Source organism: Bactrocera oleae, chromosome 2, assembly GCF_042242935.1.
Source record: "Bactrocera oleae isolate idBacOlea1 chromosome 2, idBacOlea1, whole genome shotgun sequence".
Taxonomy (NCBI): domain Eukaryota; kingdom Metazoa; phylum Arthropoda; class Insecta; order Diptera; family Tephritidae; genus Bactrocera; species Bactrocera oleae.
In genome coordinates this window covers 91452756-91467053 of record NC_091536.1, presented here as the reverse complement: position 1 = coordinate 91467053, position 14298 = coordinate 91452756, and the positions used below count along the sequence as shown (strand labels likewise).

General features: G+C 35.0%; 1 protein-coding gene across 7 annotated transcripts in view; it reads left to right on the top strand.

Annotated features, from left to right (window-relative positions):
• Positions 1 to 13963, top strand: part of cindr (CIN85 and CD2AP related) — a 44077-nt gene extending 30114 nt beyond the window's left edge. For 5 of the 7 annotated variants that reach the window (XM_070105997.1, XM_070105995.1, XM_036356886.2 and 2 more), the window contains 2 exons: positions 10722 to 11345; positions 11412 to 13963. In XM_070105997.1, the coding sequence (XP_069962098.1) occupies positions 10722 to 11345; positions 11412 to 12757 (1970 nt within the window). In that variant the 3' untranslated portion in view covers positions 12758 to 13963. Of the gene's footprint in view, positions 1 to 1238; positions 1278 to 10721; positions 11346 to 11411 lie in introns of all 7 variants that reach the window. The other 2 variants (XM_036356889.2, XM_070105996.1) reach the window with 2 other exon arrangements.
• Positions 13964 to 14298: the final 335 nt, after the last annotated feature.

Sequence of the window (14298 nt, the reverse complement as noted above, 5' to 3'; positions counted from 1 at the left end):
ATATTTCTAACATGTGTGTACGGTGTATAAAATCTACTTACACCCATCCCAAGGCGTTCCTATTGTATGTATATAATATACTATGTGTGCTCACTATAATTTTGTGAATGTTTATCGATCGACGCAGTCATTTGACATTTAAATGTTGCACCTCTGACTTGATATTGTTGCATGCAGATACGAGAATTCACTCGCTTCTTTGCCGTAAACCACATTTTGTCCTAACCGAACAGCCAGACGGCTTACCAGGCCACACCACAGCCACAGCCAGTCAGACAGTTAGCTAGACGTACAGTGCGCAAAGCTGCGCGCCTAAATTATCGCCAACATTATTGTCGCTTTGTTTACTTATTTTGCAGCTTGTCATTGTTTTGTTTATTTGTTTTTGTATTATAGTTATTGCATTTACTTTTGTCGTTGCCAATTCGGCATGGATTTGTTTTTGCCTTTTTGCATTGCTATTGTTGTTGCCACGAAACGTTGCATCGCCAGTGCTGGTTCTGTTGTGGTTTCCAGCACCCGACCGCTGTGTTGCCATTTTTATTAAAATCGTATGTTTATCCGTAGTTTTGTATGTATGTACTTATGTACCATATATTAATTACAGCGTTTATTTTGAAGCTTACAATTTTCGCCGTTATCGTTGCAGTCGCCGGTGTTGCAAAAGAAGAAACCAGTTAATAATAAAAATTGATTTTTTCCAAGTCACAGTTAAAATTGTTTGTTGCTGTTGCTGTTTCTTTGTTATTGTCCCAGTGGTGCATTTACCGTTATGCCGTCACATTCGTCTACTGAGTGTTATTCGGTTGATTTAGCTGAAGCTGATTTTTGTTTATCTTAAAATAGCGACTTTTAACCCTGTTTGTTGTTTTAGCTCTGCTTATTATTCTGCCAATTTTTCTCACTTGTGTTTCGGAAATGAATCAAAATAACGAAACCGAGAGTTTCTTTACGCAAATTATAGCTGGCTATTAAAAATTAGTTCATTGGGTTCTTGATTTCATTATCTATGGTTTTAAGCTGCTGAATGCAACTGCATTTTAGAAGCAGGTTTTGTTTAAAAGCAGTTTTTTTTTACTAGTAAATTAATAATTCTTAATTAATTAAATATGGTTTTCTTGTTTCATTTCGACTTTCATACAAGGTGTGCCATCTTTTATGTTTATATGTCAATATTGAATAACTATTTGAGATATATTTTTTTAATTTGCCACTTCACGATTTCCTTGATCCCGTAGACGATCTACCGGAGGACCTCCGAGAAAATGTGCCTGGCGGTGAGTAAGATTTTTTCTGCTTAAAATGATTTCACATCCAAAAACCAAAAAAGTTTCTTATTATTGTACTATAAATGAATATGGATAGCCAAAGGTCGAACTTTTGATTTTTACAACCCCAAAATTTTCGGAGAATACTCCCAATAATTGTAAATTCGATGTATTGTACATACATATGTATATGCAAAAACGAAAATCAATGTTTTGTAATTCACACGCGGTTATAACCCCATAATTGAGCCCCTCTTTTGGAGGCTTTCAAAATGATATCGTTTTGCGAATTTGCCTAGAATTAACCAGTTATCCAAGAATTTCTATAAGAATGTGAAAAGAAGTTAGGGGTGATATCTGTAGGTAGGTGTGGCCATTCAATGTTACCTCTTTTTGATATCCACGTAATTAGCGTTGCACAACGTCTTTTTCAATCCAAAACGGGTAAAAACCTCTTTCACAAATTTTTCGGGCCGACGTAATGAAAAAACACTGATAACGATTCCAATCGACTATTTCGTTTTTTGTTGTTTTTTTTTTTTGAAAAATGTGGCCCTATTATGTTTCGAGGCATGCGTCGGTCCGAACAATTACTTTTTGGTCTTGCGATGGCATTTAATAGATTTCGAATGAATTTTCTGTTCCCGAAATATGGCAATTTTGCTAAATAACGCAATTCATAATTATAATTTTATTGAATGAGATTTCATCTATTTGTTGATGACCCTAATAGGGAAACTTTTCTATACTCTCACCCGTGAAAGAGCATTTATTTGATGCTCCTAGTATCTCCCTAACGCTCCAGACAAAATAAACCATATAATAAAGTTCGAATTCCGGCTACCTCAAGTCTCCCAAGAAAGTAAGTTTGAATATTTTACATTTGAACTGTCTATTAGGTTCAGTATAGAAAAAATTCAATCCATAGATAGACTATGACTACCACATTCATTTATTGAATTCCTTCCGCTATAACCGAGATTATTGATTGTTCAGGTTGAGAGGAATCTTTCACACTCCTGGGTAAAAACTTAAGGAGGTCGTCCAACTTCGCGGTTTGAAAAAAATCGTTTTATGCCATATTTTTAATGTAGACATAATTGGCCAAAACTCGGCCCCGTGCCGACTATTCACGTTTTATCATTTATCTTTAAACATTTATCTTTTCTCAAAAGTAGGGGTTTTTTTTTTAATTTTCTTACGATTTTGACAAAACTAGAAAATATATTCGTTTATTTAAAGATATTTACTGTATTTTTTAGCTTAAAAAACGTGGTCAAAAACTAAACTTTTTTTTAAACAGCTTCCATTTTTTCAGACTTTCAAATATTCAAAAACGCTTGAGTTCAGTCATATAACTAGGGTTACAAACATTATGTACATAAAAAAGTTAAAATCTGAAGGTCCTGAAGCTGAAAGAAGTCGACTATCTCATACCAGAGGTGGTGCGTTCCAGAACGCGCCAAGGGCAGAGTTTTGACAAAAAATTTGTATTTTTTATATTTTCTTTTGTAATCCATGTTCAATAATAAGCCCGAAATTTGAGTGTGAAAAAAGACGACCCCTTTAACTCTAGCCAGCATTAGTAGATATGTACATTAAATTTCATGCCAGTATTTTGAAATGGTGGCATCACCGCTGTACTCTTAGTATTTTTTTTCCAACGCACTAAAAACCGTTATTCAAGTAGTGCCTAAACGATTAAAACAAAGTTAGATGCTCATATTGTTTTGAAGAACTGTTCGGTGTAACAATTTTATATTATTGGTAGTTAAAAATACAGTTATTGCTATAACAAAAGAATTCTGCAAATGAATTCGCTTTGCAACTGTATCTTCACAAACTCAAGACCAAATTTTTTTTATTATATATGTGTGTATGTCTGTCTAAATTGATAAAATGTGTTTCATATGTAAAAATTTAAGAACGATTGCCTTAACAAGCTTACGTATGCTCGTCCATACATATGTACGGTTGTGTGTAAGCAGCAGAAAATAATTAAGTCAGCGTAGGCTTCGTCGCTGACGCTTACGTCGCCGTCAGCGCTTACTGTCTGATCTATTACCATTGGCATTGTAACAGGTTTTATGCCAAGATATTTTTTCGAATTCTATTTCACACTCGAATTCTTGTTTACTTTTCGTGTTTTCATTATATTCAACATTTTCTTTAGCCCACACCCTCATTTTCTACATTGTTACTTACGCTTTTGTTTTGTGCCGTAAATTCGTAACCGCGTAATACTCACAAAAGTAGTAAAGAACTGAAGTGTGTAAGTGGAATAAGACATAAGAAGCTAAAAAGAGACATTAGCGAATAGAAGAAATGCTCAAATTGCCACGATTAAAACGCTCAATAGCAACATTATCAGCGCTGCCCGCGAATTTCTTACATCATCGGCTGGACTGTGGCGGCTACTCACAAGCTCGCTGGCTCACTGGCTGGCTGACAGCTCAATGCTGGTCATTAATGGATAACTTGCTCGCGCAACGGGCATGACGTCCAACACGGCGAGGGCTTAACGCTGCTGACAGCTATTGTTGGCTGTAGCTTAACGCTGCACGCGCTTTGTCGACGTTACAAGCGAGCGTTTTTTGATTTATTCACGCTCTTTACAATGGGAATTGAGTGTAACACTTTTGGTTTTCTTTCAATTGTTTATCACATAGTTTGCTTTGTTTGTCTATTTGTTAGTATTCTCGCCGCGCAATTGTGCGCTGGTTTTGTTGGTCAGTTGTATTTGCATTTGCCAGCGCGTTTGTTTGGTCGCTCGATTTATTTGGCCTGTTTTTTTTAATTTTTTGGCTTCTGATTTTAGCGCAATGTGAGTGTTAACGATACATTTTTGATAGCGCATACGCATTTCTTGTAGTTAATGTCAGTAATTTTCACACCAAAAAGCATTTGAGGAGGCAACTTTATCCCTCGAGGCTCGAGGCAATAACACGCTCATTCAGTCTGTGCCAGCGCGTTCGGTATCCGTAAAGCCCAGGTGCCACAGCGTACATATTTGTGGTGCGCAGTGTTATTGTGTTTCACATTCTGTGCCCAGTTCATTTGTCTTACTTTGCATTATTTTTGGTTTGTTACGCGTGAGAAAGTTTATTGCGCCTTAAAAGTGATCAAAAAGTGTATTTAAATTGCTTTTGCATTTTTACTTAACATCAGACATTAAAAATTAGTTTAAACGTTCAACTGAAACACCTGCTGGGCCGAAAATTTGAAATGGTAAAAGTTTAGCTGTCGACACACTAACATACGCACATAGACTCCAGTGGGGAGCGCAATATGTGGCAAGTGCAGTGGTTGCTGAGGGTCAAGTGCTTCCCTTTCAGCCAAAAATGTTCCAATAAAGCACACTATGAGCTCGCTGTAGTTGCTGGAAATATAAAAGAGTTGCTGCCATAATTGTGGAAAAGTGTATTATACAATTTAAAAAAACATATCTTTTATGCGGAAGTCAATGTTTATTCGGGCAATGCCCATGTAAATTTGGCGCTCCAACAAAGTGTTGTTATTACTACAATTACGCACACGATATACTACATATTTGGTTTGATGGATGAGTGCGATTGCTTGTTATGCGCACATGCGTCGGGCTTGGAACATAATGTACAGTGGTGGTCATAAAATTGTGCTAAAGTGAAAATGTGTTCTTAACTTTTATTATTGAAAGGAAGCTGGGACTGAGACTTAAAAATCTTTCCTATAAAAATAACATAGCTCATAATCCGATTCCGTCAAAAGAAAATAATGAAATTTTAGAATTGTTCTTCTCATAAAAATACCCTTGATTGTAATGTTAAATATATAGCGACAGCGAAATCAAAATGTTGCCGAAAAATGTTACTTCCTGCAAATAGAATAGAATTTGTGGTAAACTTGATTAAAGTCTACATTTGCTATGACTACGTAGATCCTGCGGAGTTTGGGTGTTCGCATGGAATACGTTCCCTATTTATGCATAGGTTATTTTGCTGATAAAAGAAAACATTTACTAGTGTAGTAATATAAAAAGTGATATCGATTGATCAAATTTGACTCGGACTGACAAAATAAATAAAAATACATTTAATACAAATTTTTATTATGGTCTTCAAAATAACTCCTTTTCAGAATAAATTTTTAAAGAATAAATAGATTCCTTATATTATCAAAAGATTTATGAAAAATCAGTTGTTGGTGGTTACATGCCATAATTCGAAAAAAAGAGAGCTGCAAACATTTCGACCTGTTGTATGTTTATATACACACATATCATAATCGATTAATCAATAAAAAAATTTGCTTACCGTTATTTTCCAAGGAGCGGAAGAAATATGGAACCCATGAAAAAATATGATATATTTAAACGGCAGTGACTTATCAAACTAATTACGTATGAATTGAAATAATCAATTTATGTATATCTATGAGTGTTAATGTTATGCCCACCACTGTCCACAGCTGAAGCCAGTTTGTCGCCAAAGTCTTTCGTTTCGATTTGATTGCACTGGACTTGCGTGTGATATCGGTACATACGACTTACGTGTAGGCACTTACATAGTGTTTTCATTTGTCCAAGTTATCTGCATATTATTTCTATATGTATATTAAAATGTGTGCACGATCAAGTGTGAGGTGTGTCCCGCTTACCTAACACACGGCGACGTGATTTCATCTAATTTTTGCAACAGAAGTTGATCGGCGAGTTTTTTTTTATTATTTTTTTTTATTATATATTAATAAAATTGAATAAAGTTCTCAGGCAATATTTTTCCACTTTTTGTAGACAATATTAACATTTTTAGGTTAGTGTTTAGTATACGTTTTTTTTAAGTTGAATTTATGGTCTTTTGATTGTTTTTTGCTATACTTTTTTATAATTTTTGTATATGTATATTTTTTTATACATTTTTTTTGTTACATAATAATTTATATAATCTACAAAATAAAAATTTTTATATAATATTTTATATACTTTATTATATACATTTTTTTTATATATATAATTTTTTATATACTCTTGTTTTTACATAATTTTTTTTTACCGAAATATTTTACTTATTCAATTCACATATTGTTGTGTTTGATTTCAACAACTCGTTCGCCCGCAAGCTCACAATTGCCAGTCCGCTAAGCTGCTGGCTTGTAGCGTTTCAAAGCCTCTAACGGTTAGTCGGCTAGCCAGCTAGGTTTGGTTGTGTGCTCAGCGCGCTTGCGGAGTTAATTACTGGCTAATATTAATAATATTAAAACACCCACAAACCGCCTAATTAATTGTTGCATTATTACGCCATAAATCTCACGAGTATTTGTAATAATAAAATATCTCAGTGAAAGTATGTTAAGTGTTTTCCTCCAGCTTATAAACATATTGAAATTGAGGAAGTATTGTATACTTGTTAAATATCATTTAGTTGTGTGAATTTCAAATTTTCCACAACAAAGCTAATAATGTTGCATGGAGCGTTAATGACAGTGGCAACAAGCGCCAGGCGACCGCTGAGTGACTTCGAATCGCCTATTGTGGCTTTGTCTTGCCTGACACATAATATGCCGTTTAGCGCTCGTTTATTGTCGCATAGCTAACAAGGCGAAGCGCATTTTTTTCCTCGTCGTATAATTTCCACATTTCTTTATAAGCGCCTTGGTGTGAAGAATTAAATTTTCGCTTCTTTCGGTTTTGGTTTTGGTTTCAATTTCGATTTCCACTTCCAATTTAATTCGTGCTACGTGTTTGAATTGCCGTGCGACTCAGCCACCATTTTTGTGTAAAGTGTTTTTTATTTTTGTTGTGAAATAAATTTTCTTTTATTCTTTGTTTTTTTTTTTTTTTTTTTTTGCTTTTGTGTTTGAGTGACCTTTAAAAGTTGTGCTTTTGTCTGGAAAGTGTTGAGTGTTCAGTTTCTCTCTGATTTTTGTTGTTGGTATTTTTTCTGCTGACCAACCTGTTGTTATGTTTGCTTTACGGCGCTTTGTTGTTATTCAAATCTTGTTTCTTTTCATTAAAAGTCATATTTGTTTTTATAATTTGCAAAAGTTACTGCCTCTTTCGGTTTGATGCGCTGCTTAAACGATCATACTATATTAGATTTATGTATGTATGAGTCTTCCTTATACCGCCAACGCTCAATTAATACTCGTATTTTTTTAGCAGATGAATATGATTTATTATTGCAATTTGTTGGCCGTTTTCTTGATATTGTACGAAAAAATTATAAGGGTAAAAAATAATAAAAAATAAAATGTCGTCATTTGGCTGCAAATAGCTTTAGTGCGCTTTAGAAAAATATTTTGTGTTGTATCTTTTTAATTCTAGTCAATTGTATATAATTATATTTCATATTTGCGCTTTGATTACTTGATTTTACTCCTTTATTACGCAATTTGTTTGTATTGCAACTGGCTATTACAACAATTTTATTTACACTTCAGCTTTACTTTGCTTACTCTGCGTACGATGTGGCCACATAGAGTCATTTATAAAAGCATAATATTCCATTTAAATAGTTGTATCTTATATGTATATAAGTTAGTTGTTGTTATGTAGTGTGATATTTTTGATAGCTTTTACTCATCGATTAATAAGCTCCCATATAAATAAATTATAATTTTAGTAGAATTAAGAGAAATAAAAGTAATAGCCGTTATATATATTAGGCTTTGGAACCTAAACACACCATTAGGGTAATCGATTTTTAAGTTAGGAAGCGGACAAGGAAATATTATTAAATAAATTTAATGGAAAAACTAGGCCAAGATATATACAGAATAGAGAAATAGCTAAGTTTCCATTCTATTAAATTTTTTTTGTACAGTATCGAACAAAACAATTTTAATTTCAATTGGATAGTGCTTTTTCTGACTTAGTTTGATCAATAGGTTTACTATATGACGTTAGAAATATAAGATTTCGTACCACAAAAACTTCTCAGACAGTTGGAGCATACTGCTTGAAAACCATTAAAGAGAAAATACGCCATTTGCATCCAAACCGTTGGGAGCTGTTTAAATAAGGTGGGAAACAAAAATAATCATTTACTATGAGCTGCTCCCCTACAGTCAAACTCTTAATTCGGACTTGTAATGTCAACACTTGGACCGTCTGAAGAAAGCAATCGCCCGAAAGTGACTACTTTGCCCAGTAGGCTAGGAATTAAGTTCGATCGGGTCAACGCCATGTAACTCACGTCGATAGTGTCTCGCCAAAAACTCCGAGAGCTTCTTTGAGAGGTGCTTACCATATGCATCCACCGTATTGTCTGTACCTGGTACCAAATGATTACTATCTGTTCCTGTCTATGGTGAATGATTTTGCTGTAGAAAAATTCGCCCCAAGAGAAACTTGTAAAAACCGACTGTCGAAATTTTTTTATTTTGTGCCAAAAGCAATGACTGAGAAAGTTACGAACGGACAAAGATTTGGGATATATTTTGTAACCCTTAAGGCACGCTTCGTATGAAATCGTCAGAATTTAACACATTACTGTGATTTCGGCTTTTACAATTTCCCACAAGTTTACTTGGGAGTTAACTTCTAGAAATTCCGGATGCTACTTTATTATAACCATTTTGTTTTTGCGAACCCGTGCTTTTAAACCCTTTAAAGTGTATTGGATTTTGAAAAACCCATTTTAACCCTATTATTATGATTTATCTGTAGGTATAAACATACCAAACCATTACACCACTAATATGATAAAGCGGTCCCAAACTTGGAAAAATAAAATACTCCCAGATCATAAAATAGCTTTATTGTTGACGATGATGCACTTTATAAAGCGGGAAATTATTTACGAAATTGAAGACTTATGAATGTTATATTTTATGATTTTTTGAGATGTGCCTTTATTATACTATTGTAAATAGGGGTAAACTGTTGTGTGTAGCTTTTAAATGACACTCGGCTAAGATATTTATGCATAAAAATAAGTTTAAACGAAACAATAATCGAATACTTTTCGCCGATGCACAGTCGAGTCTGAGTTGTATTTGTTTTGAGTGCGGTGTTATAGCAATACTCTATTTAATGCAAGGTTGCGATCTATTTAGTTGCAAATGTTTTGTACAATAGTGTGCTACTATTTTCATGCATCATGTAATTTCACGTTAAACAAGTAAGTGTTTCACAATTATTTGGGATCAGTATCAAAAATGTACGTTTTAATCTGAAACTGGCATATTATAAAATAACCGATAAACACAGTTTGTTGAAAATCCGAGAGAAAATCCTATGATCAATTCATATAAGAAACGAACGTGAGCAAAATTTCAGTTTGATATTTCAAAAACTGAGGGACTAGTTCGCGTATATACAGATAGTCAAACGGGCAGACAGACGGACATGGCTAAATCGACTAAGCTCGTCATGCTGATCATTTATATGTATGTATATATTTTATAAGGTCTCCGATGATTTATATGTTTCCTTCTAGGTGTTACAAACTTTGTTACCAACTTAATATACCCTCTTCTGCGTATAAAAAAATTATTTGTTTAATTTACACAAATATATTTTAAATAATAAACAAAATTAGTGTCGATGCTAGCTAGTATGTTTTCAGATCATTTAGTAGATAAAAGTAAAATAGTAAATTGTAAAATCATATTTGTTTATCGAAATGCGAATATTTTTTTTTTTATTTAACAGTATCAAAACCACTAAATAAAATTTTCTTTCGGCAAATTTTTTTTTTTATTTTTAGTTAATGTTAGTTGTTTTATACATTATATAGAAAATTATTAAAATCAAAAATGAAAATATAATTAAAAATAAATAACTAACATTTATAATAATATTAAAATAATATTAGCGCATAACAGTTTTAAGTATAAAATTATGACACAAGTTGTATATTTTTTTCAGTAATTCGCATATACGTATTATTATTCGCATTTATTTATTTTATATACAACATCGATCACTCAGTAAACCTGCCGGCTGTAGCATAGTTTTGGCAAATATTATTTCGATAAACTTACGTATATATACATTCACGTTATGAGTATGTACTCATCAAGCTGTTTCTTTGATATTATCTTGCTTGGACACACATACATATCTACTCACATACTTATTTTTTCGATTGCGAAGTGTTAATGTAGTACAAAAATAAGATAAACAAAACAAAGTTAAAGAAATGAGTTTATTAATAGTCAATTTTGTTTGACATGCCTTAGCTCGTTGCTGAATCATCTTATATATAAGCATATTAGTGATTTTTCGAACTTAGTCAACCAAATATTAGTGCTTTGCTTTGGTGACAGTCGTTTGAATTTGTTGCGGTTTGTTGTTTGTTGCCGTTTCTACTACTTGCTGCTAATATATTCGTATATTAGTATGTGTGTTTTGTCTTAATTTAGCTAAAAGCCTTTTACTCTAGCGTTCTTCCTTAATTACCAACCGAAATATTTTCATTTGCCTGTAAATTAAACGTTGTTTTTGGTTCTCTTCTCTCGTCCTCATTTTAGTCACTTCGCTGAGCGACTCACAACATCCACAGCGTACTGCCAAAGCAACAAATGCTACAGCCACAGCCACAGGCACCGCCAACACAGCACAACACATAAAATCAGCCACCGGTGCGGCAGGCACAACGGCGGCACACACCACAGCTGCCACATCGAAGGTGTTCATCAAGAAGTCGGGCAGTAATTCGTCGACGCAAAGCTCAAATCGTAAGGACAGTTTCGGCTCATATGATTCACTCAACGATATACTCTCTGAAACAGGCTTGCAGAGCGGCAATGTTGCCGCACAACGCAAATCGTTGGAGAATAAAAATCTAGATTTGACAGCGAATGCGGCGGACGCCAGCAGCCGCTTGGCACTGAAGAAACAACAACAGCAACAGCAGCAGCAGCAACAGCAACAGCAACATTTACAGGAGACAAAGACCATATTGACAAATAACGGTAGTATTACTACAACGACCACAACAACAACCAGTATGTCGTCAAGCTCCGCTGCAGTCACAAATGAATTGCGCAAGAGCTTGGAGAGTCTGGATGAGAAGACGAAGACACCACCGCCAGTGCTGACGAAGAAGCCCACCGTGACCACGAAGAAACCATCGAGCGTTTCAGGTGTAGCGAGTAAGTTTTGAACATATTTTACTTAAGTAAATTTATCACGTTACAATTTATATTTTCTACACGCAGGCAATCTTTTCGGCTTCGGCAAACAAAAGACGAAAGGTGCTGACAGCAAACTCACCGCAGCTGCTTCACAAGATTTCGCCGACGGCATGGGCAGCAGCAAGATGTCAGCGAGTAGCCAAGGCGAGGCGGTAGTGTTGCGCCGCGCTGCCACTATAGCGGTTGAAGACTCCGATTTCGATCGACTAGAACGCGCATCCATATTACCCGATATGCGCGCGGGTCGTGTAAAGGCGCCTAAGCGACGACCACCTTCGGCGGCCATCAATATTATTGGCGAAAGCAATAATAACAACACAATTTACCTCAATGGTAGCAGCAGCGGTGGCGGTGCATCAGGTGGCGAGCTCTCACAAGAAGAAAGCAAACTGCACTCCTCCGATGATAATTCCACCGGCGAGGAGCCTTTGGCCAAACCGAAACCACGCGAATGGGAAAAGAAAAAGGCACCTTGGATGGAGGAGTTGAAAGCAACTCAAGTGAAAAAGAAGACATCACCCAGTGTCGAACCACGCACGCAAGCGCCCACTAACGCGCCCGCCGACCGTACATCACGCCTACTTGGCGATGATGTCAAAGTGACGAACAGCAATCATAACTTTGCCAGCTCTTCCGCCAACACGGCGACCGTAAGTCACAGTAGCAGCAGTAACGCAACCAGTAGCTCCAGCACCACCACCACAAAAGTACAGGCATCTTCATCGGTTACGTCGAGCGTCATGCAGCAATCGATGACTGTCGAGAGTAGTCAACAACTACTGAAGAAGGAATTAAATTCTTCAAACACTATTGCTGACATCATGACCAAAAGTATGAGCAATAAATTCACCACTGACTCATCGTTAGCGGCTGCGACGACAGCAGCACCGAGCGCCGCCGATGATGTGCGCATACGACCTAGCAGCCTTTCGATACGTAATCGCAGTATGTCACCTTCGCTGTTGGAAGGTGGCAGTAGTGGTGGCGGTGCGCGCACAACGTCAATGAAAAGCAACGCTTCTCCAGCACCGGCAGTTGTCAATGAGCCCAGCTCCAATGGCACCGCTCCCTCAGCCGCTGCGAGTGCAGCTTTAGCGGTGGCAACAACGGCAGCGACAACCGCGTCCAGTCAAAATTCAATAGGTGCTAATAATCATTATCAGCCGCGTAGCAACAACACCGCGGCACCTGGCAGTGATAATACGCGTATATGCGAACTGGAACGGCGTGTGGGCAAATTAGAGCTGACAGTGGTGTCACAACAACGTACCATCGATGAGCTGGTGCGCTTGCTGCGCGAGGAGACGGATCGTGTGAAGGTTCTACGCGGTGAACTGGACAAATATGCGCAGTGCGTGACGCAAGTTTAATCGTATAGCCATAGTTATACTGCTTGTATGTGGTTAGCGTAATGTAGAGCGATGTTAATGCGCTAGTGACGTTCGTTAATGTGGTTGTGCCCCAGTCCCTTAGTGCTCTGTAATGGCAATGCGCTTGTATAGATCAAGTGAAGTGCGCATAGTGTTTTTCTAATTTACTTGCATATTTTACTGCATTCCAATATATTTTATAAATAGTTTTTGATTTTCCTTCTTAAATTATGTGACTAATTTAACATTCTTCGGGCATTGCAAAGAAATTCCCATAACTAGATTATAGCAAGTTTGTGGAGCGAAAAATGAACCCATTAATCTTTAAGTAAAACACTTGTTAAATTAAGTACATGTATCTATAACCATTTAATAATTGTTTTCTTCGAAACCGTTATGAGTTTGGTTTTGCATGTTTTTTTCTCTCCCCTGCGCCTACGATTGGATCGTACTACAGTGGTTGAGCGGTATATTTTGCTTTATATTAATTGCTGAATGAAAAAAAAAACAAAATACTTAGTAGGCAATATTATAAAAGTATCAAATACATAAACGATATTAGTAAACAATAATTGTACCATATCAAAACGATTTTCAATATATTTTCTAAATACACAACATGTGGAGTTTTATAAAAATAAAAATATAACGCAGTACTTAACATAACAAAATGCTCTTCTTTAAAATAAAGTAAATGAAACTACAATTTCATCTCGTGTATTGGAATAAATAGTTTAAGCAACTAAACTACAAACTAAGTATTTTTCTAAAAAAATCGCTAAAAGTTAGTCTAAAAATACGATTACGATTTTAAAAGTGATTTGAAGTTAAATCTCCAATTGACTTATCCAAATACATATTATATGAAGTTGGCAAAAAAAAACATTAGAATGACAATTAATTGTCATTAAGTTTTCTTAAAATTCCCTATGTAACACAATTTTCAATGCTTAGCTCCGTTGCATGTCAATTACTTATAAATAACCAATATCAATTAGGCAATGTATGCAAAATTTATTTTCTTTTGATTTTAGCAAGTTATTACGCGCGTCCATATGTAAAGCACTTTAGCGAACTTATTTATAATTAATAATTTTGTTTATAATATTATTTACTGCAATCATGTACTATATTAAATATACGTTTAAATATTATTAGTTTATAATACTGAAACTGAAATAATAATAAAAATTCGTACGAACATAATTTTATTTTTGTTTATTTTTATTTGCTCGTAATGAAATTAAAGTGTGCTAAGAAAGTGGCGTTACTTCAATTTTTTTTATTTAGCGAAGATCGTTTCTTTTCTTTCTTCAATTTCAAAATTGACTTTTTTTACATTTAAATAAAGGTAATAGTGTTCAATATCTTTAAAATATTTCAAAAGTCATTCAGATTATTTAAACTAATATAAATATTTTATTTTAAGTGTTGACTTTAAGACGTATTTCTAAGAACAACACACTATTTTGAATTATATATGATTATATGAAGTACATTTTTTTTTAATTTTAGTTTTTTAATAATTAAAGTATTTTTAA